Source organism: Nannobrachium achirus (assembly GCF_963921795.1).
Source record: "Nannobrachium achirus genome assembly, chromosome: 4".
NCBI lineage: Eukaryota > Metazoa > Chordata > Actinopteri > Myctophiformes > Myctophidae > Nannobrachium > Nannobrachium achirus.
In genome coordinates, this window is record NC_137813.1 from 58,565,326 (window position 1) to 58,586,205 (window position 20,880).

At 45.3% G+C, this 20,880-nt stretch overlaps 1 protein-coding gene across 1 annotated transcript in view; it reads right to left on the reverse strand.

Moving 5' to 3' along the window:
- The window catches only part of rab11fip4a (RAB11 family interacting protein 4 (class II) a), a gene marked incomplete at both ends in the record, with an annotated part of 140,162 nt that extends 119,880 nt beyond the window's left edge, over positions 1-20,282 (reverse strand). The window contains one exon of the mRNA XM_080723417.1: positions 20,130-20,282. Within this exon, the coding sequence (XP_080579543.1) occupies positions 20,130-20,282 (153 nt within the window). The remainder of the gene's footprint in view (positions 1-20,129) is intronic.
- Between the last annotated feature and the right edge of the window lie 598 nt (positions 20,283-20,880).

The window sequence follows — 20,880 nt, forward strand, 5'->3', positions numbered from 1 at the left end:
CGCATACTAAACGCTGGGGATGGGATATGTAGTTCGCTAGCATGTCAAGCCAGCTGGATTTCGTGCTACAGTCTAATGTGGCAGTCGTTTGTTGCTAATGCTAATTTAAGGTGCTTATGGGTTTCGCTAACGTTGCTAAAGATTAGCGGCTGTCCAGGCTGGGTTCAAGGCAAGGATTATGGCATAAATGTTGGGTTCGTTGTTGTGGTAAACACAGCCGAGGTCTACTTCTAACTACTGCTTCATCAAGGTAATGGTGCTCTTTCCAGCTGAGTTTGCATACTACAGATCGAGACGGGAGCAGTTGCGGCTCCTGGCTAAGGCTAAAATAACTTCTTTGTGCTTGGCTTGCTTGCGACCGTTCGCTAAGGTTAACTCAGTTGCTTGTGCTTATCGGGAACAGTGGTGTATTTGTCGGGATCAGTGGCGTATTGGTGTATTTTGTCAGCCGTATATGCTACTGTTGAGCAGCGTTCCTTCCTTGCAGTCAGCCAGGGGCTAGCTTTGCTTGTTGTTAGCCGGCTAGCTTTAACTAATGTAAGGATAGCTGCTAGTTGGTAAAACACAGAGCCCTAGAATGGAGAGTTGCGTCACTCCCGTTCACTTCATGGGGCCAGGTCTTCTGCGCACACATCTATTGGCGTATAGTGACAAACGGCGAACCGGAAGTTTACAAAATGCATTGAAGTCTATGAGGTGTAAAGTGACAATGAACCACGTGACCAGCGCTGTTTCTGACCCCGCGGTGACACCACTCTCTGATTATACTGCTCTGGTAAAACAGCTTGCTAGCCATGTTCTAGGCGCAAGTATGGCCCCGTCTGAAAACGTTGCTCTATAAACAGCTGCTGCTTATGAGGTGCTAGTTGCTATACCTTAGCAGTTACTAAATGGTTCCTGTCGCTTGTATGTCTGCGTGGGCTCCTGGAAGGAGGAAAACCCGCAAGCTCATGGGTGCCACAGTTTACGTGCAAACAATGTTTTGCGTCCGCTAACACTAGGCGTGCTGTCTGTCTTGACGTCACCAGTTGAACTCGCTAGTGCATGCAGGGAATCGTAGTCTTCTCTAAATGCTTGGTAGCTCCACTCAACCTGCGGCGGCGTGCTAGCATAACTGCTAATAATTACAGCTAAGGCTGATGCTTGTAAAAATGCTGTATCATGTTTTCTTTCAGCTCATGCTAAAGCTAAATACTTGTTGGTTGCTAACATTCTGTCTATTATTTCAGCAAGTTATTGTTTCTACTGCATGTCAAGCTGTTACCAGGGTGTTGAGTGTTTCTGCTAACATGTTGTCATTACTGCTCCAGTATGGCAGCTCCAGGCTAAAGTGGCACAGGCTCAGCTAAATCACTTTCTTAACAGCGTCTCGCTGCGGCGGCTAAGGGCGCGGCTAACACCAGGTCTACGTTGTATTTTTCAGGTTCCTAACCCTAACATTATGTTTATTTTTCAGGTTTCCTAAACATGAGGTTTATCTTTCAGCTTCGGGCTAAAGCCGACGCATAGCGACAGCTACAGCAGGTCGTCATTGCAGCGTCGCACGGCAGCTGCGGGGTGTTTCAACTGCATGTTAAGCTGCTACCAGTGCTTCAGAAGTTAAAGGGATTTAACTCAAATATTTGTTTCAAACTAAGGCTATAGTACCGGGTCACACAGCACACCGTATGTCCTAGCAGTGTTTCCGTGGCCGCCGCACTGGCTACAGTTCTGTTTTCCTTCAGCTCATGCTAAGCTAATACATACTGGTTGCTATTCATCCTGTTTATTCCAGTTTCAGGCCGGAGCGGCTGCAGGCTCACGGCTATGACAGCAGGTTATCATGGCAGCTTTGGCTGCGGGTCCCACTAATCATGTCATGAAGGTTATGTTCCTAGCTTAGTCGACTGCTGTGTGCGGCTGGGAGTCCAGTCGGGAGTCGGTCGGCACCGCGGAGGGTATTGTTGCGACGGCGCAGCTGCTTCCGCTGCTGCCTTGGGCCAGCCGGCCCTCCAGCCTTCCTGACTTCCCGGCGACCCGCGAGCCCACGACGGAGGCGCGTAGGGCTCAGGCTCAGCTTCCGGGGGAGCGGCACACCGACACCGCCGTCATGCCGCGAAGGAGCAAAGGAACGCCAGTTCTAGCGCCAGCGGCGGGAGCCAGTTCTCTCGCCAGCGACGGCTGCCCCGGAAGCACAGCGGAGCCAGACTCTAGCAGGTAAATAGCAGCGCATTTGCTTGTTCGGTTCCGTCAGGGTGCAGTCGCTCTAAGCTGGGGACTATACGCATATCGGTTGGGCCATGTTTTGGCATTGCTTGACTTCAAAAGTCAAGAGCTGGGTTGTAGAGTTTCTTATGTGTGCGTCAGCAGACTCTGCAGCAGAACTAACGCACTTTTCCATTCTGTGTCTCCATGCCGAAACACCTGGCTGCCCGCCCGATGTCTGCCCCAACGACCCTCTGTTCCATGACGCACGCTGGTTTGCCGCGAGTCTGAGGGGGCAGGGCCAGAGTGAAGGCGTCGCGCCATCCCTCTACACGCCACATTCCCTGCGGCGCGGAGTAGTTTCGGCAGCGGCGCCCCTGGCGCGGAGCAGCTCGGCGGCAGCACTCCTGGCGCGGAGCAACTCGGCGGCGGCTCTCTGGCGAGGAGCACCTTCAGCAGCGGCGCCCCCGGCGCGGAGCAGCTTCGGCGACGGCGTTCCTGGCATGGAGCAGCGGCGGCGCTCCGGGCGCCCTCGGGCCTCAGCTGGTCGTCAGCAGCAGGCGTCCGCTGCATCGGATGCAGCAGGCTGGGTTCCTCCGTATGCAGCGGCGGAGGAGCAGTCAAGCGGCGTGGGAACGATGTGAAGCAGCCCGTGGTTAATGGACTGATGGGGCCGAGGCACGCAATCAGTCACGCGTCCCGTGGAGGACGCTCAGGTTCAGAAGGTCGCATTATGAGGTTCTGTTTCGGCTGTGTGTTTATTGCTGCCCCTCACATGTATTTTATATACAAGGCAGGGTGTCTTTAAGGTTATAACAGTATAGTTACTGTTATGTTCAGCGTATACCTTATATTTGTGGGTTTTTACGTGCTGCCTCTGCTGCACTTCACAGGTCTTTAATTAGTGTTATATCTAGTTGCTCATGCCCACTACAGCATTGCTAAAGTACACTAGAGCTACCTTTCTTATCATTGGTTGGCTTTAGGCAAGCTGCTAATATCTAATACTTTGGTACTAACGAGTATTCCTTGCCTGCTCATTCTAGTATCAATAGCGCTCTAGAGTTCTGGAGTTAGCAAGTAGATATTTTAATTGCTTCAGCTCAGCAGTAATCGCAAAAGAAAGAACGTCACACGGAGGGACGGAGCCCTTCGTATAATGGTGTTCTCTTCTGCAAAAGCAAGGTGTGTTGGGAAGGGGGAGAGTTTAATAAAATGTATAGGTTGCTGCATAATTCAGGTAATTAAAGGTGCTGTATTCTGAGTATGGGGGCATAGTAAATGTACGCTATAGTGTCAGTTTAGTTATTTCGCGCTTCTGGTCACAGCAGTGTCCAAGCTGTTAGGTCCGCGGAAACAAATCATCCTCACCGTTGATTAGGAGTCTTATGGATTCTAAGCGTTGCGTGTGCTGGGGGAGGACCCGCGTGGGTCCGTCCTTTTAGAATCCATAAGCCACTCTTGGGTTCCGCTTGTAGTATAGATTATGCTGCATTTATCCATGCGTGCTGCTCATATTATTATGCTGCCTGCGGCTCATGTCCTTATATGCTGCTGTAATTGTTTAGGACTGATCATGGATTCGGTGCGTTGCGTGTTTTGGGGGGTTAGGACGCCGTCCTTCCAGGACGCCCTCCTTCCTTCTTTGGAGGTCTCGGATCATGTGACCGCGTTGAGCTTCAGTCACGTATAGATGATTATAGCTTAATCATTTATCGTGGACGCGGCACATGATCCGTTAGCCGAATCCATCGCCAATCTTGATGCTCCGCATGTAGTCTAGTTATGCTACATATTCATGCTGCTGCTTAGGCTATAGGATGCTGCTGCTTAGGCTATAGGATGCTACCGTATTGCTATATATATATTGCTCATATGTCTCTGCTGCCTGCTATATTGTATGCTTCCATTCTTGTCAATAAAGTCCATTCAACCTTAATGATTTGCCCCCTGAAATTAGGCGCAGGAAGAATGACGTAGCCAGTTCAGGGGGGAGATCTAAGAGGTTGGCGGCGCGCCCCCAGGTGGGCGGAGTATTATATTCCGCCCCCCACTCAGAGTATATCTAGGGTACTAACCCTACAGTGCTTCAGTTGCTAAACTCAGCGCCCCACCTCCTTCCCCAACTCCACCTCAGGATTAGGCTATCCCCTTGCTGGGGGTCTCGGATCATGTGACCGCGTTGAGCTTCAGTCACGTATAGATGATTATAGCTTAATCATTTATCGTGGACGCGGCACATGATCCGTTAGCCGAATCCATCGCCAATCTTGATGCTCCGCATGTAGTCTAGTTATGCTACATATTCATGCTGCTGCTTAGGCTATAGGATGCTGCTGCTTAGGCTATAGGATGCTACCGTATTGCTATATATATATTGCTCATATGTCTCTGCTGCCTGCTATATTGTATGCTTCCATTCTTGTCAATAAAGTCCATTCAACCTTAATGATTTGCCCCCTGAACTAGGGCAGTAGCGTTAAGCCCCTATCATAGTAGGCACCGCGTTGATAAGCTATCCACCGCGGTGTAGTCTTGTTAAGTCATAAAACTACAACATTACGTCATTACTCGCGGTGAAGAGCTATCCACCGCGAGTCCCGACACATCTCTCTGTTTTTACTATCAGACAGATCGGCCCATCACCCCGTTCACTGATTGGTCGATCTAGACCAGTCAGTCACAGTGATAGGACTTCACCGTGACTGACTATGATGGCCTCCACTTGTTTTCTCACTTTAGGTGGATTGCTTATCACCTAAAATTTGCGGTGAATAGCTCTTCACCCTGGACTCTGATAGAGGCTTTAGTGTCTATTGTTGTTAGACCAGTGGTTCTCAAACATGTTCATATCAAAGGATGTTTCTGGCAAGGGACACCCATACAAGATTTGTGCTACAAGTTCACAATATGTTGCAGATCTGTGAGTTTGTAGCTTGGCTATTGTGGTTAAACTGAAGAAAGCCCTAGACTACAAACTACTACACTTTAGAAAAAAGCCCCAAAAAAAAAAAGTAGGAATATTTACAAGCTAGCACTTTGCAGGAAAACAAGCCCCAAAGTTGCTTATAATAAGCAGACTTGGCAACACTGGAGAGAGAGCGCTCCTCCCGAATTAGCAAGCCACGGTCGGAGATAGCCAATCACCATCCAATTAATTACCGTGATTGGCTGTTTGGTGCAAGTAGGAGGGTCCCTTATCGCTGGTTACCAGCCCACCATTCCACCATGCCACTGTATGATGCCCTCCCTGCGAGGCTACCATCACTATGGCGACAGAGAATGCGAGATAAAAGTGTGAGGAACAGATGCAAATAGATACAGAGAGACAGACAGAGAGACAGACAGACAGACAGACAGACAGACAGACAGACAGACAGACAGGGAGAGAGGCAGGCAGACAGATGAGAGCAGGAGTGTCGCACCAAATTCTGAGCCCTGGGTACTTTAACTATTGAAAAATAACAGATATACAAGCTGTGCCGCGCTGCGAGCTTGTAGATCTGCTATTTTTGAGAAAATCTTGAAAATGTCTTTGAATATTTCAAAAGGTTTTTTTTTTGGTTTCTATGTCAGTGGTGTTCAAACTTTTTCATGTCAAGGACCCCCAAAATGATATGCATTTGGCCACGGACCCCCATCTCAAAATATTTAGTTCCAGGGACCCCCCCAAAGCAAAATTTTAGTTACGAATGTTCGCTTAAAAAATACATATTATGTTCAAAGATTTGCGCACATTTTCAAGACTTTTCAAAAATGGCAGATCTACAAGCTCGCAGCGCGGCACTCGGTGGAGGAGGAGAGATAGAGATTGAGAAAAGAGAGATGGAGGGAGAGAGGTGGGGGGGGGGCGGGGGTTTGAAGGAAGGAGGACCTTCCGCTTTGCGCAGCTTGCTGTTATTTTTAGCGCCAGGCAGCGCTGGAGACCTTAGACACTGAACGACCTGCAGAACTCACAGCCTTGGCAAGGAGGAGGCACAGGCCCGGCTACACAACAACAAACGCACTGCCGGTGCCACTGCCAAGCAACCTGCAGGACTTCTGAAAAGAGTATGGACGGTGTTAGCCATTGGTTTCTATGCTGCAAAAATGACGCTTGTTTTGTCCCTTGTACGGGTGCCGCCATCATTGTAGAAATCAACGTTCATTGGTAGAAATGGTGCCATCTCGAATGCTATCGGCTGCCAACGGTCACATGCAACCGCAGGGATACATGGGAGAATGTGGTGTTGAGCTTGCCAAATAGAGCACACGAAGAAGAACCATCACAAGCCTATGATCACCAGCCCCTCCTACAGCATACCCTGCTTTAACATCAAATGACATAAATTGGATCATATTTTCACACAACGCATTTCATGGGGATTGAAACGAGGCTTTAAACTAGCAACAGGAACCATAAACTATTGATGGCAATGTTTATTAACTAATTTGCTGCTATTTTAAACATAGGCTGAACCGTTTTAAGAAAATCAAATGTAAAAGTTTGGGGGAAATGAATGGAATCCTATGGAGAACATGTTGCTTCTAGCGCAACTAGCGCAACTAGCGGCCAATGATAGGAAGGTCTGTATGACCCCCCCCCCCTTCAGATGTTTGATGGTGTCAGGGACTGAGTTGGTTAGGCCAGGGATACAGAGAGACACTGTCTGGGACACATACGTAGCTTCTTCATAATTGCATTGCGTGTTATTAATTGGTAGCCATGTCGATTTTCAGTAGTTTAAAAAAGAAGCAGAGCTGGACAGAGCTGGATTTAAGCCATTTCCATAAAGCTGTCCCCAGCTACCCCATGAGGATTATTCAGGGCACTGTATGCCTGTCTATGACAAGCAGGGGCGTCACACCAAATTCTGGGCCCTGGGTACAAGCATTCACTGCGGGCCCCCCATGAATGTTAACTATTGAAAAATAGCAGATATACAAGCTCACAGCGCGGCACCGAGTGCCGCGCTGCGAGCTTGTAGATCTGCTATTTTTGAAAAGTCGTGAAAATGTGTGCCAAGAAACCTATGTTTCCATGTCAGCGATGCTCAAACTTTTTCATGTGAAGGACCCTCCCCATCTCAAAATATTTAGTTCCAGGGACCCCCCCAGAAGCAAAATTTGAGTTACAAAAGTTCACTTAAAGAATACATATATTCAAAGATTTGCGCACATTTTCACGACTTTTCAAAAATAGCAGATCTACAAGCTGCCGCGCTGCGAGCTTGTATATCTGCTATTTTTCAATAGCTAAAGTTACTGGGGCCCCTACACCTTGGACCCTGGTAACTCAGTCCCACTTTCCTACCCCTTGTGACGCCCCTGATGACAAGGAGGGAGAGAGAGCAAGAGCTTGATCCGTGAGAGAGAGGGATAGAGGGAAAGAGGAGGGATGTAGGCCAGGGATGTAGGGAGAGAGAGAGGGGAGAGGGGAAGTGAGGGAGAGCCTTTTGTTGTGGCGTCAATTGGGTATGGCAGGGGTATGCAGCTGCCATACCTTGGGTCCAGGGGGGAAAATAAAAGTTACTTTTAAATATAAATCCATGAAGGTCTCTTTGTCTATCTGTTCTGGTTATTATGTTGTTAAATTACAGTAAAATAACTACAAATGCAAAATGTAACGCAATGGTCACTTTAACAAGGTATTATAATTATATTCTCCACACTTGTATTCTCCCCATCTTGACAACATGGTATATTCCCAGGTTCCGCAGGTCAGCTGCACAGGTGCAATTCATTATTGTCAATTGTGGCACGTTAACTAACATGCCAAGTTTAGCTGCACTAGCTTGAACAACCATTCCAGGCTGCCATATCCAGCCCAAGAAACCGTAGAAACGGGGGGAAAAAATAGAACTTCTTAAAATAAATGTATCATGCCTGTTGCCAAGATATGGCAACATGACTGGTGTCTTGCACGCGCGCGAAGGCGCGCGTGCAAGACACCAGTCATGTTGCCATACCTTAGCCTTTTCTGAACTGACGCCACTGGCACACACACACACACACACGCACGCACACACGCACGCACAATAACCTGGCCAGTGCAGGGTATATACCGACCGACACCGTAACACGCTGACCCATGCGTCGTCAGCGCAATGAGCTGACGGTAGCGCAGCGCGAAAGCGCTGTGTTCACTCGCTTGTTAAAATAATATAGAACAAGTTCCAGGAGTGAAACAAGAGGCCTGCATCTTCCCCACAGCACACAAGCACAGCCTTCACCCAGGGGCGTCACAAGTGTGTGTGTGTGTGGGGGGGGGGGGGGGGGGGGGGGGGGAGGGAGTGGGACCGAGTTACTAGGGCCCAAGGTGGAGGGGGCCTGGAATTATTTTATGCTTTAGCTATTGAAAAATAGCAGATATACAAGCTCGAGTGCCGCGCTGCGAGCTTGTAGATCTGCTATTTTTTGAAAAGTCGTGAAAGCACGTGCAAATCTTTGAATATATGTATTTTTTTAAGCGAACATTTGTAACTCAAACTTTGCTTCTGAGGGGTGGTCCCTGGAACTAAATTTTTTGAGATGGCCAAATACATGTCATTTTGGGGGTCCTTCACGTGAAAAAGTTTGAACACCACTTATTTTTTTCTTCAAAAATCCTTAGAAGGATTTCACAATTTTTCAAAAATGGCAGATCTACAAGCTCGCAGCGCTGCACTCGGTGCCGCGCTGTGAGCGTGTATATCTGCTATTTTTCAATAGTTAAGCACAACAATAATTGAAGTGAATCATTTGTACCCAGGGCCCAGAATTTGGTGCGACACCCCTACCTTCACTGGGTGCACGCGTCCTCACTGGCCCTCTCTCTCTCCTGCTCTTTTTCCCCCCACAAAACACAGAGCTGAGAACTGCATTTTTGTTCTCCCTTTCCCAAGGAGAGCTTTCATTAGCACAGAGGACACCGGCCGATTACTGAGGATACCTCGGTGGGCGGGGAGCCTCCTCCAACAGGAGAATGTCATTTGTCTTGTTTGCCAGCCAGAGACGTCGGTGTGTTGCACAGCACTGCCGCCAGGGACGTGCTGGCCATTGGGAAAAGCGGGACGACTCCCGAATGGCCGGTTCATTCCCGGGCCGGTCCAGGCCGGCCATTAGGAAAAAAAAATTAACTGTTTGCAAAAAAGTAAAAATTAAACTGTTTGCACAAAAGTAGTGAAAACAGCAGATCTACAAGCACACAACGCCGCACACGGCGCGGCGTTGTGTGCTTGTAGATCGGCTGTTTTCCCTAGTTTAAATCATTTTTAAAATGATAAGTGCAAAACAAACGGTTTTGGACATAAGGTTTCCACCCGACAACGACGAAATACAACTCATGTAATTGGCCCACTGGCTTGTCACTTGTCACAAATCATTGAGTAGCAGCAGCGCTATAGAGAGAGATCTCTCTCTATAGCACGCAATGAGGGCCTCTCCAACTCTTTTTCCAGGGCTGAATCAGGGGCCCAGCACGTCCCTGACTGCCGCTGCCATGTCCCAAACTCCCTTCAGGAGCGCCATGACTCAATGTCACTCACAGAAGCGTCGCTGTTATGGATACGCGCTGTAATGCAACACCGTGTTACCATCTGTTTCTAGTGTCTGCACGACTCTTGTTTACAGTATTGGCTATGATTGTACACTGTGTAGTAGGGGTGTAACAATACATTTTAATAGCGATTCGATACATATCACGATAGATCAGCCGGAGAATCGGAGCAGCAGGAGCGGTTTTGCAGTCGCTGAATCGCACTGTTGTGAAGAAAAAAGAGTTGAGCCGTAAGGCAAAGCTCTCTTTCTTTCGAGCAATCTTCGTTCCCACTCTCACCTATGGTCATGAAGTGTGGGTCATGACCGAAAGAATAAGGTCTCGGGTACAAGCGGCCGAAATGAGTTTTCTCAGAAGGGTGGCTGGTATCTCCCTTAGAGATAGGGTGAGAAGTTCAATCACCCGAGAGAGACTTGGAGTAGAACCGCTGCTCCTTCACTTGGAAAGGAGTCAGCTTAGGTGGTTCGGGCATCTAGTACAGATGCCCCCCCCCCCCCGAGTGCCTTCCTAGGAAGGTCCTCGATGCACGTCCCACTGGGAGGAGACCCCGTGGCAGAACTAAGCCCAGATGGAAGGATTATATCTCCAGACTGGCCTGGGAACGCCTCGGTATACTCCCAGAGGGAGTGGAGGAAGTTGCGCAGGATAAGGAAATCTGGAAGTCTCAGTTGGAACTGTTACCCCCGCGACCTGATTCCGGATAAGCGGTTGAAGATGGATGGATGGATATTGTAACTATTTAGCAAAGAAATGTAATCTGTGTGAAAGGTGTGGATAGTGCAGGTTTTTAAGGTATGTATTATTATGGATATAAAAAAGTAAACACAGTGATTATCTGCCAAATACATGGACATTGTCTATTGACAAACCTGAACCTTGACATGAACCCAGAGATTACACTCATTTATCGATAGACCAGTGTAGCTGTATGGAAAGGAAAAGTAATTAAACCCCTCTTTTTAATTTTTTCTTCTTAAAAATGCTAAATACAATGCACAAGTAGGTAGTATCAATACAATCTATTCTTTGCACTGCCGTTTCGATACAATACAGAATTAAATGATATGATTCGGTTTTAGCTGTTTTCATTTTGATATACTTTGATTTTTTAAGTTAAAAACGATTTTTCGATACAGTTACTATATCGTTACACCCCTACTGTATAGGGCTGTCCTCGTCTAAAGATATTATTGTGGTCTTCTTGCAGGAATTTGTGGATTAATTGATTTAGTCACCACATTTGATTTGACTTCTATTTGATTCGACAATATACTCTTGGCCAATAGGCTGGTAGAATTCAAGTAATTCATTCAGCATGGAAAAGGTCACAAGTGAACGACTAATCAAAAAACAAAGTTGTGCTCGTGATTGACTAAGACCAGTAAGACTCCCTAATCGGGAGATAAGCGACCGTCAGGTCGCAATGTCGCATACACTAACTTTAGAAGGCAACATGTGTTGATTGAATGACTGCATTACAAATATCAAATCAAAAATACTCTTGGTGAAAGTCTTGCACCGTTGCCCAGGGGTCGTTAAGCCACTGAAATGATCTCTAGACCTCTTAAAACTTGTGAAATGGGCCACTCTGCATGATGAGTACTTTTACTTTTCGTACTTTAAAGTATACTTCGAAGGCTTTTACACATGAAGTAACAATTTTGACTTTTACTTGTAACAGGTTATTTCTACATTGCAGTATTGACACCTGTACTTATGAGTGTAACAAATGTGTGAGTACTTATTCCATCACTGCTCATTTGCATACTGATTGGGTAGCACCCGATATCTTGTGACAAAGGCAGTCGCGGTGACATCTGTTCCTCTCAGGCAGGGGTGTCGCGCCACGTTCTGGGCCCTGGGTACAAGGATTCACCCACATTTTGTGCTTTAACTATTGAAAAATAGCAGATCTACAAGCTCACTCGGTGCTCCTTCTAAAGTTTTTTGAAAAACCTACAGTATGTTTCTATATCAGTGGTGCTCAAACTTTTTCATGTGAAGGAAAAATGATATGTATTTGGCCACGGACCCTCATCTCAAAATATTTAGTTCCAGGGACGCCACAGAAGTAAGATTTGAGTTACAAATGTTCGCTTAAAAAAATACATATATTCAAAGATTTGCACACATTTTCACAACTTTAAAAAAATAGCAGATCTACAGGCTCGCAGCGCGGCACCGCTTGTATATCTGCTATTATTCATTAGCTAAAGTATAAAATAATGAAGGGCCCTTGGGCCCTAGTAACTCAGTCCCATTCCCCCCCCCCCCCGTGTGACGCCCCTGATCTCAGGAGTGTTTAGCAGGGAGGGAGGGGTGCGGTGAACCTCGCTATGTTCTGTCTGAGAACGACAGGTCCTTTAACGTTCAGGATCCATGTCTTCATTTACAACAGTCTGCACAAATCGACTGTACCTCACACACTTCTTAAGACCTGGAATGCATCTGTGTCACGTTACGATTTTAACCCCTTTATCCATTATTTTACACTTTGGCTACTCGAAAATAATAGATATATGCGCTAAGAGCTTTTAGATTTGCTTTGTTTGTTTTACGTTTTTGAACATTTTGACCCGATTCTAATGCCTTCTAAATCATTTTTTGTAATACTCATCATCAGTGGTTCTAAAAAAAATCATGTCAAGGACCCCCAGAATTATATGTATTTGGCCGTGGACCCCATCTCAAAATATTTGCGATTGTTCACTTTTTTTTGTTTTCGGTGGGATGGTATACAGGGGCTGCACCGCGACTCAGCGTGTCATGTATGCCTTGATGCGTTACAAATGTTTGTATATGTTTTGAATACATGGCTGCTGTGTCGCAAGACAAATTTCAGTGTGAACTGACAATAAAGTGCTATATCATATCATATCATATCATATCATATCACTTTAAAAATATATACATTCAAGGATTTCCACACGTTTTCAAGATCTTTCAAAAAATAGCAGATCTGCAAGCTCACTGCGCGGCACTCGGTGCATAAAATAACGGTTAAAGTGGTTAAACTCTAGAGCAGGGGTTCCCAAACGTTTTTGTCTCAGGGCACACCATAAATATTTTTGTAATCCGAGGCACCCCTACATTATAATTTTCACTCCCAGCACCTTTGATCTATAGCATATATTAGTTGTCGGGTGGAAACCTTGTCCAAAACCGTTCATTTTTATTTATCATCTATAAAATGTACTAAACTAGTGAAAATAGATCGGCTGTTTTCACTAGTTTAGTGTGACAGTCTTGTATGATGAAGCAGGGCTTTGCTTTACCAAAAGACGTACACATTTGAAACTTGGAGATTTCTGCCCGACAATGACGATATTTTAGTGATTATGTTGCGAGGAAAACGTTGAGATGATAGCCATTTTGGTTAGAACTGACTTCAAGTTTGAAATGATACTAAATATTTTTTCAAGTGTCCAAATAAATTCCAAATATTATAAAAATATCTCGCGGCACCCCTGGACTGCCTTCACGGCACCCCAGGGTGCCCCGTCACCCACTTTGAAAACCCCTGCTCTAGATTGACAGAGATGCGTTCCAGGTATTGGAAGGGGTTAACAGTACATTGTTTGCACTCGGGTGGCGCAGTGGTAAAATGCGCACCATGCGCACCACCACAGAGGTTGTGGGTTTGAATCCACTGTGGTGCATTCGGCTTTGTCGGGCGTCTACACGAACACCAATTGGTCCGTGTTACGGGAGAGGGAAGCTGGAAGGGGAGAGTGATATCGTTGTTGTCGGATGGAAACCTCGTATGTCCAAAACCTATCATTTATAATTGTAAAAATGATTTAAACTAGTGAAAACAGCCAATCTACAAGTACACAACGCCCGCCCGTTGTGTGCTTGTTGTAGATCGGCTGTTTTCACTACTTTTGTGCGACGGCCTTGTATGATGTAGCAGGGCTTTACTTTGCGAAAGAACGTACAAATTTGAAAATTGGAGATACGAGGTTTTCACCTGACAACGACGATATGTATCAGTGCATGCATTCCTACGGGCCGGTGCGGCACCTGTCAGCGGGGAGTGTCAGGCGGGAGGAGTAGGACGATGGCCCTCCTCCTGGTGGGTGCTCCTCACTGGCAGTAGCCCCATATAGATATAGTACCTGCTCCTTTCCCATTGGAGCAGAATAAAGCCGGCATCATAGTCGCCTGGGCGGTGGAAGGCTTTACGGCGGCTGTAGCTCAGGAGGTAGAGTGGGTTGGCCAATGATCCGTGGGTCGGAGGTTCAAATCCCAGCTCCTCCTGTCAACATGTCGAAGTGTCCTTGGGCAAGACACTGAACCCCACGTTGCCTCCAATGAGTTGGTTGGTGAAAGCTTGCCACCATTGGTGTGTGAATGTGGGAAGTGAGGACGCTGGCGTCGAATGTTCGCCGCTTCACTTCCCAATGTATGAATGAATGAAACATTGTAAAGCGCTTTGAGCACTTGGAAAAGCGCTATAAAAATGCGATTCATTATTACACCGCGGTGTAGTCTTTTCGAGTCTTTTTGAGTCATGAAACTACAACGTTCAGTGATGTTAATAGGTTTTTAATGTAATGAGTCCCCGGGACCCACGAAGGGTCTTTTGGATGAGTCCCAGGGATATTTTATGGGTCCCACAAAAATTCAACGCGTCATGTCATTTTTGACAAAGTGCAGCATTTAACTTGAATTGGTTATTATATGGTTATGTTCATGTTACGTAGAAATGTGTCTGAAAGAAATGAACCACAATTCCAAATCTTACAATTTTAATACTTCCAAATAGTCATGTGACGGTTTGATTTTTTTATACCGAACCGGTAATATCGGATGTTGACCACTTGGGGGCGCAGATAGAAGCTTTTGAGTCTTCATAATCAACAGCCACCTGTTATTTTATATACATCGATAATACATGGATCTTCTCAGTGAGATGTCTCCTGTTTGTACTGTTACTGCTTCTATGGAATGGGGGAAATGCTCTCTGGCGTGCTTGTGTTTGCTCTGCTGTACAGAGAACCAGTGGACTGGGTCAAAAACAGTGGATTGGGTTGCTTGTAGATCGGCTACTTTTGTTTTGAACGGTTGATCCTAGAGGGACGTGCCGCCCCTCTATGGATGCGGGAGGGCAAGGCACAGGCGGCCGCGGTGGTCCGCTGCCCCGGCGGACCACCAAATGGACGGCGCTGCCACGAAAACGCTATAATCAATCAAACAGTTAGGCAGCCTAGGCTACATACATACTGTCTCAGATAGCATACATGCTAGGCTAGCTTGCTTCCTCCGTGTTGTAGTTGAGCCAATAAAGGTTATTTGACCATGTTCACCACGACGTTAATCGTCGCTATTGTTGTAAAGACGCAATGAAGACCTGTGTGGCTTCTAACACGTTGTCCAATGTCCACCACCACATCTATAAACAATAGCGCGTGTACTGTATATCCAGTTGTTATTGAATGAAGGGGAAAGGAGGCGGGTCGCTGTCTGAGCAGTGAGCTGCAGTGTAGAGACGTGACGTCACGTTTCTGCGCCGTGCTACACGTTCTGTGGGGGAACCCTTTTTGGTGTATCACCTAACACGCTGTGCCACTATGGTCAGAGAGCGGCCCGGTGCTACGCTAAAACTCAGGCACCCATTGAATTCTGTGACCATGCAGTGGCGCACAAAATGGCGTTGTGGATTCAAAACACAGACTGTCGTTAGTTTTATCGTCTGTTTTAAGACTTTCTACGCGGATTTCATTTGTGTTAACGTAGGGTAAAGTAGCATGCCTTCACCCATGAACAATGGTGGCGTCTGTGGACTTTTTAAAATATTTATTTTTTTCGCGACGTGGTAAATTATTTTCCTCGCGGTGGAGAGCTTTCCACCGCAAGTCCCAACACATCTCTCTGTTTTTACTATCAGACAGACAGGCTCTACACCCTGTTCACTGATTGGTCAATCTAGACTAGTCAGTCACGGTGAATAGGTCTCCACCGTGGCGTACTATGATGTCCTGCACTTATTTTCTGACTTGAGGTGGAAAGCTTTCCACCTCAAATTTGCGGTGGATAGCTCTCCACCGTACACTCTGATACGGGCTTAAGGACCAGTACTGGCAACTCCCGCCGGAGGAGTTCCAGTTGAATGGGAAAACATTACAAAACTAGCGATTTAAGCGGTTGTTTCATGCCGTAGTGTAGGGGTTTTCAAAGTGGGTGACTGATGGGGCACCTTGGGGTGCCGCAGCGGCAGTCCAGGGGTGCAAGATCATTTGATAATATTTGGAATTTATTTGAACACTTAAACAAATATTTTGGTATCATTTTAAACTTGTAAGTACAGAGTTATTTTCAGTACGTTTGAACCAAAATGGTAATTATCTCAATGTTTTCCTCGAGACATAATCCCTAAAATTGCCATGAATATAAGGTACTGGGAGTGAAAATTATGAATGTCAAGGTAGGTAATATTATAATATAATGTAGGGGTGCCTCGGATGAAAAAGATATTTATAGGGGTGCCCTGAGCCCAAAACGTTTGGGAACTCCTGCCGAAGTGCGTGTTTTATGTGCCGCCGGATGGAAAACCATAGTCTGGGAGAGTGGAACTACCTTTACTTTTTGGATACAATTTCGGGAAAAGGGTGATCTACCTCGGCGTGCAGGCATTCTTCTACCCCAGCCCGGTGATATCCCCATAGGACCTCATCTCGGAGCACAACAGTATGCCGCGGAGGGTGAGGTTCTACAGCAGGGGTGGGCAACTTTGATGATGGAGAGGGCCACTATATTTTCACACTCACTCCAGAGGGCCACAATGCATATACATAGCAAAAATAGCCGATCTACAAGCTCAAAACGCGTCGCAGGGCGACGGGTTTTGAGCTTTAGCCGGGGAGCCACAGGCCCAAAAGCTCAAAGAATAGGATGTTACCTGTGATGTCATGACATACTTTTAATTTTTGTTTTTTCTATTAATTTGGTCATCAAGGTCCACAGAATGAGAGGCCTGCTCTGCCGGAAATCCTGCGAAAAAAAGTTATGGCCATTTGTATATTCACTCCATCGACTTCAATATAAAGGAAAGAAACACACCAAAAAAAATATGCTTTAAGTAGCATGTGAGGGGTCAAACTAGGGATTCTTGATGATTCTGAATCCATTGCAAGCATTTGTTTTGCATGAAAAACATTCCTTGGGCTAGAAAACGGACCAAAATAACGGTGAAAAGTGATGACTCATCACTTTTCACAGGTTTGAGAGGCTGAAATCTAGCCCAAGGAATGTTTTTCATGCAAAACAAATGCTTGCAATGGATTCAGAATCATGAAGAACCCTTAGTTTGACCCCTCACATGCTACTTTTTTTGGTGTGTTTTTTTCCAGTATAGTGAAGTCAATGGGAAACTTTTTTTCGCAGGATTTCCGGCAGAGCAGGCCTCTCATTCTGTGTACCTTATTGACCAAATTAATGGGACAAACAAAAATTTGGCGTATGTCATGACATCACAGGTCCTCTCTCATTTTGGCCCAGTGGCTCCCCGGCTACTTGTAGATCTGCTATTTTTGAATTGGAATCCCGAAAAGTAACTTTTTTTTTTCTTCTTTTGTTTTAAAATTTCAAATGCATTTATATGTTCTTATGTTAACTTTATGAACTTAAATATAAATACATTGACATAAAAAAAAAATACAATAACATTTTAATACTAGAAAAATATTGTTCCTTCGAAACAATTGTGGGCTCGCTTCAAGCCGGAAAACAATGGCTATAAAAGCACAAAATGTCAAGATCGCAGGCAGTGCTCTCTTTGACGTTACTGACGTCAAAGTTTGTCCATTTTTTCCCAAAAATGTGTTGTGCAAAAGTTGACCCGCTGGTGGCGCTATAACAGGCCAATGTGAGAAGGTTGGTATCTGTTCCTTGACCTATTGGGAATGTGCTTGCAAGATTTCACGCACATCCCAGGCTGTGTTCATGATTTGAGGTGTTTTTGGCTTTGGACACTTTATCGCTGCTTGCAGCTATATTTATTATTATTATTTTATATTTTTTTTGTGTGCACTTCATAGGCATGTTAGATAAAGGTCCTTAGATTGCGTGTAGAATGTTTCATGCAAATTGCAAAAAAAATCCTAGAATAAAAACGGGTTTAAGCGTTTTACAAACTGCTCAAAATTATATAGCGCCCCCCTTTGGCCATTTGGGGTAAGATTGGTTTCAGTGATATTTGAACTAACCCTCTACACTATTTTGTCATGAAAATGTGACTTTGCTTGTATGTTTTAGAGGCAGAAGAATAATTTGCATAAAAATGCAATATTGTTTGAATTATTTAAAAAAGCATGTTTCAATGTTAAAGAAATCCGATCTGACAGATCTTTAGATATCGGTCCAAAGTTCACGTAAAAAAAGTTTTGTGCACGTGACGCGAAAATTCCAGAATAAAAGCGGGTTTACGCGTTTTACAAACTGCTCAAAGTGGCGGAAAATCGAAGGGCGGAGCTTACTTAACAACGACACAGATGTCTTCCGCTTGAGTCAAAGCACACGTGTAACAAGTTGCATGTCTTCAAACGAAACGAGTCATGACTTATGCCCGTTTGAAGTTTGAATTTTCAGACGCTTCGTATAGCGCCCCCCTTTGGCCGATTGGAATAAAATTGGTTTCAGTGATACCTTGACTAACCCTCTACATCTTTGCCAAATGCCATGAACGTGTAACTTTGCATGTATGATTTAGAGGCCGAAGAATAATTTGCATAAAACTGCAATATTTATTGAATTATTAAAAAATTATATTTCACTTTAAAAGAAATCCGCCGAGATTAGTTTGACCGTATTGGTCCAAAGTTCATGTGAAAAAAGTTTTGTGCGCGTATCGAAAAAAACCCAGGAGGAGATAGATTTTTACTGTTTTTCATATAATTCCGAATTGTGGGAGATCTAAAGGTCAGAGGTCAAAAGTCAGAGGCTAAAAGTTGTTCGGCATGAGGAGACGCATACGTGTATACAGGTTTCATGCCTGTACCTCAAACACAGCATGAGCTATACCTGTCAAAGTTCGCACTTTCGAAGGCTTCCTACAGCGCCACCATTTGGCCGATTGCTGTAAAAAGTAATAGCACACTTCGCCACTGTAAACTGAACACATTGATGTTTTTATTTTCATTTTCTCACTAAGTATGTAGGAGTAGAAAGGAACCGAAGTTTTTTGATACTTGATATGCCTGCCTGATAGATAAATAAATAAATAATGACAATATCTAAAGTGTGCTCGCCTTATAGGCGAGCCCACAACTAGTCATTAAGCTACACATATAGACTGAAGTAATTAAAGCCGGTAATTTTTTTTCCATGTTTGGAATTGTAACAGCTGAAATCAATAATATATCAGTAGGCCTACTCCAATATCAACCTGCGGGCTGCATTACAGTTGTTTTATTGGGCACTTAGCACTTTTTGTCTCTTTTTTTAACCCAGGTAGTAGGCCTACTACTAATTTCAATGTATTCAAAAAGATGAAAAAGACAAGCAAAAGCCATATTAGACTAGTTTCTAGCGTTCATCTATAAAGCTGATAATGCAGGTTCAAATTGGGTTAATGACATTAACCCAATTAACATAATGTTGGCCAGCAAAGCAATCATTGGCCATTATCACCTTGCAACCAAAACAATGACATGATGACAGTAGTTTGTGCAGTGAGAAAAATAAAGAAAGATAGGCCTCGACCTCCAGATGTAGCTACAGTTTATGTCTCTGTCTCGGATGTAGCCTATCTGGGTGAGTAGGGGGAGCATTTAAGTGAGTGACACAGTCTCAGGTAGCCTATACTAGGCCTTTATGGAGTGTATGTGACTGTGCTTATGTGTGATCTGTGATGTGTCCCTTTGCAAACCAAACAAGTCGCCGAACATCTGAGAAAACAGGTTGACAACTACATTTACCAGGTTCAGGATCAACAACTTGTTCCCCCACCAATTGAAAGAACAAACACTGAGATCAGGATATAATAGTCTACTCTATATATATATATATATATATATATATAGGGGGATTCTGTGATAGCAATACAGTATATAGGCTATACCAACTCATTTGTTGCAATTAAAAGGCTGTTACGCGGCACGGACTAGATCGATGTGCATTCCATCAATCGATATGCGCCAACTCCCGATCGAGCAGCAACACGGTTGAAAAAAAAAAAAAAAAAAAAAGCCAACCCAACCCAAGCTCACCTCGTTCAGAGGCGTCAATTGGCTATGGCAAGCTATGGCAGCTGCCATACCCTGGCTACAGGGGGGGGGGATAATAAAATGTACTGTAAACCGTGCCTGTTGCTAAGGTATGGCAACATGACTGGTGTCTTGCACGCGCGCGAGGGCGCGCGTGCAAGACACCAGTCATGTTGCCATACCTTATAGGCTTTTGCCGAAACTGACGCCGCTCGCTCACCTACCTCGTCGCCTTGACCGAACTGCAGCCCGAGGTCCACGAAGTGTTCCACCCTGATGTAGCCGTCGGCGTCCTCGTCGCATACGTCGAACACCTCCTTGAGCTTCTTCAGGAACTGGAAGAGCTGCTCCTGGTCGGGGAAGACGTTCCCTTCCATGATGTGTGAGAGGAGAGAAACGTTGGGGTGGGAGGGTGGGATGTTGTTGTTGTCGTCGTCTGATCTCTATTTAGAGGGGCTCCGTCGCCATTCGTCTATGATAAGTCGCCATCGACATCATTTCTCTCCTCCTCTCCTCTTCTCCTCTCTCTCTGCGATCGTGTGTGTGTGTGTTTGCTGATGCTGAGAGAGAGAGAGAGAGAGGAGCAGGTCTGATTGGGGAGGAGGTGATGATGTTGTTACATCAGCATCACTTTAACTTCCACCACACAGAATGGGAAGGACCATTCATAGACGTAGGAGAGAAGGGGGGCGGTATGTGCACGATCGACGACGGAAATGCACGATTGAAAAGAAAACCGAAGCATTGCGTAATGTGCCAATGTATCAGATTCACTCAGTACACAGGTAGTCAGGTGGTTCAGACAGTAAAATCAATAAGCGTTACACAAGGGTCCATTTGGTTATGAATTGAATGCACATTGTTCCATTCTACCACACCATCTGGATTAAATCATCACTCAGGATTTTTATTATCCATATTATCATATGTATGTATGTAATGTGTGTGTGTGTGTGTGTGTGTGTGTGTGTATGT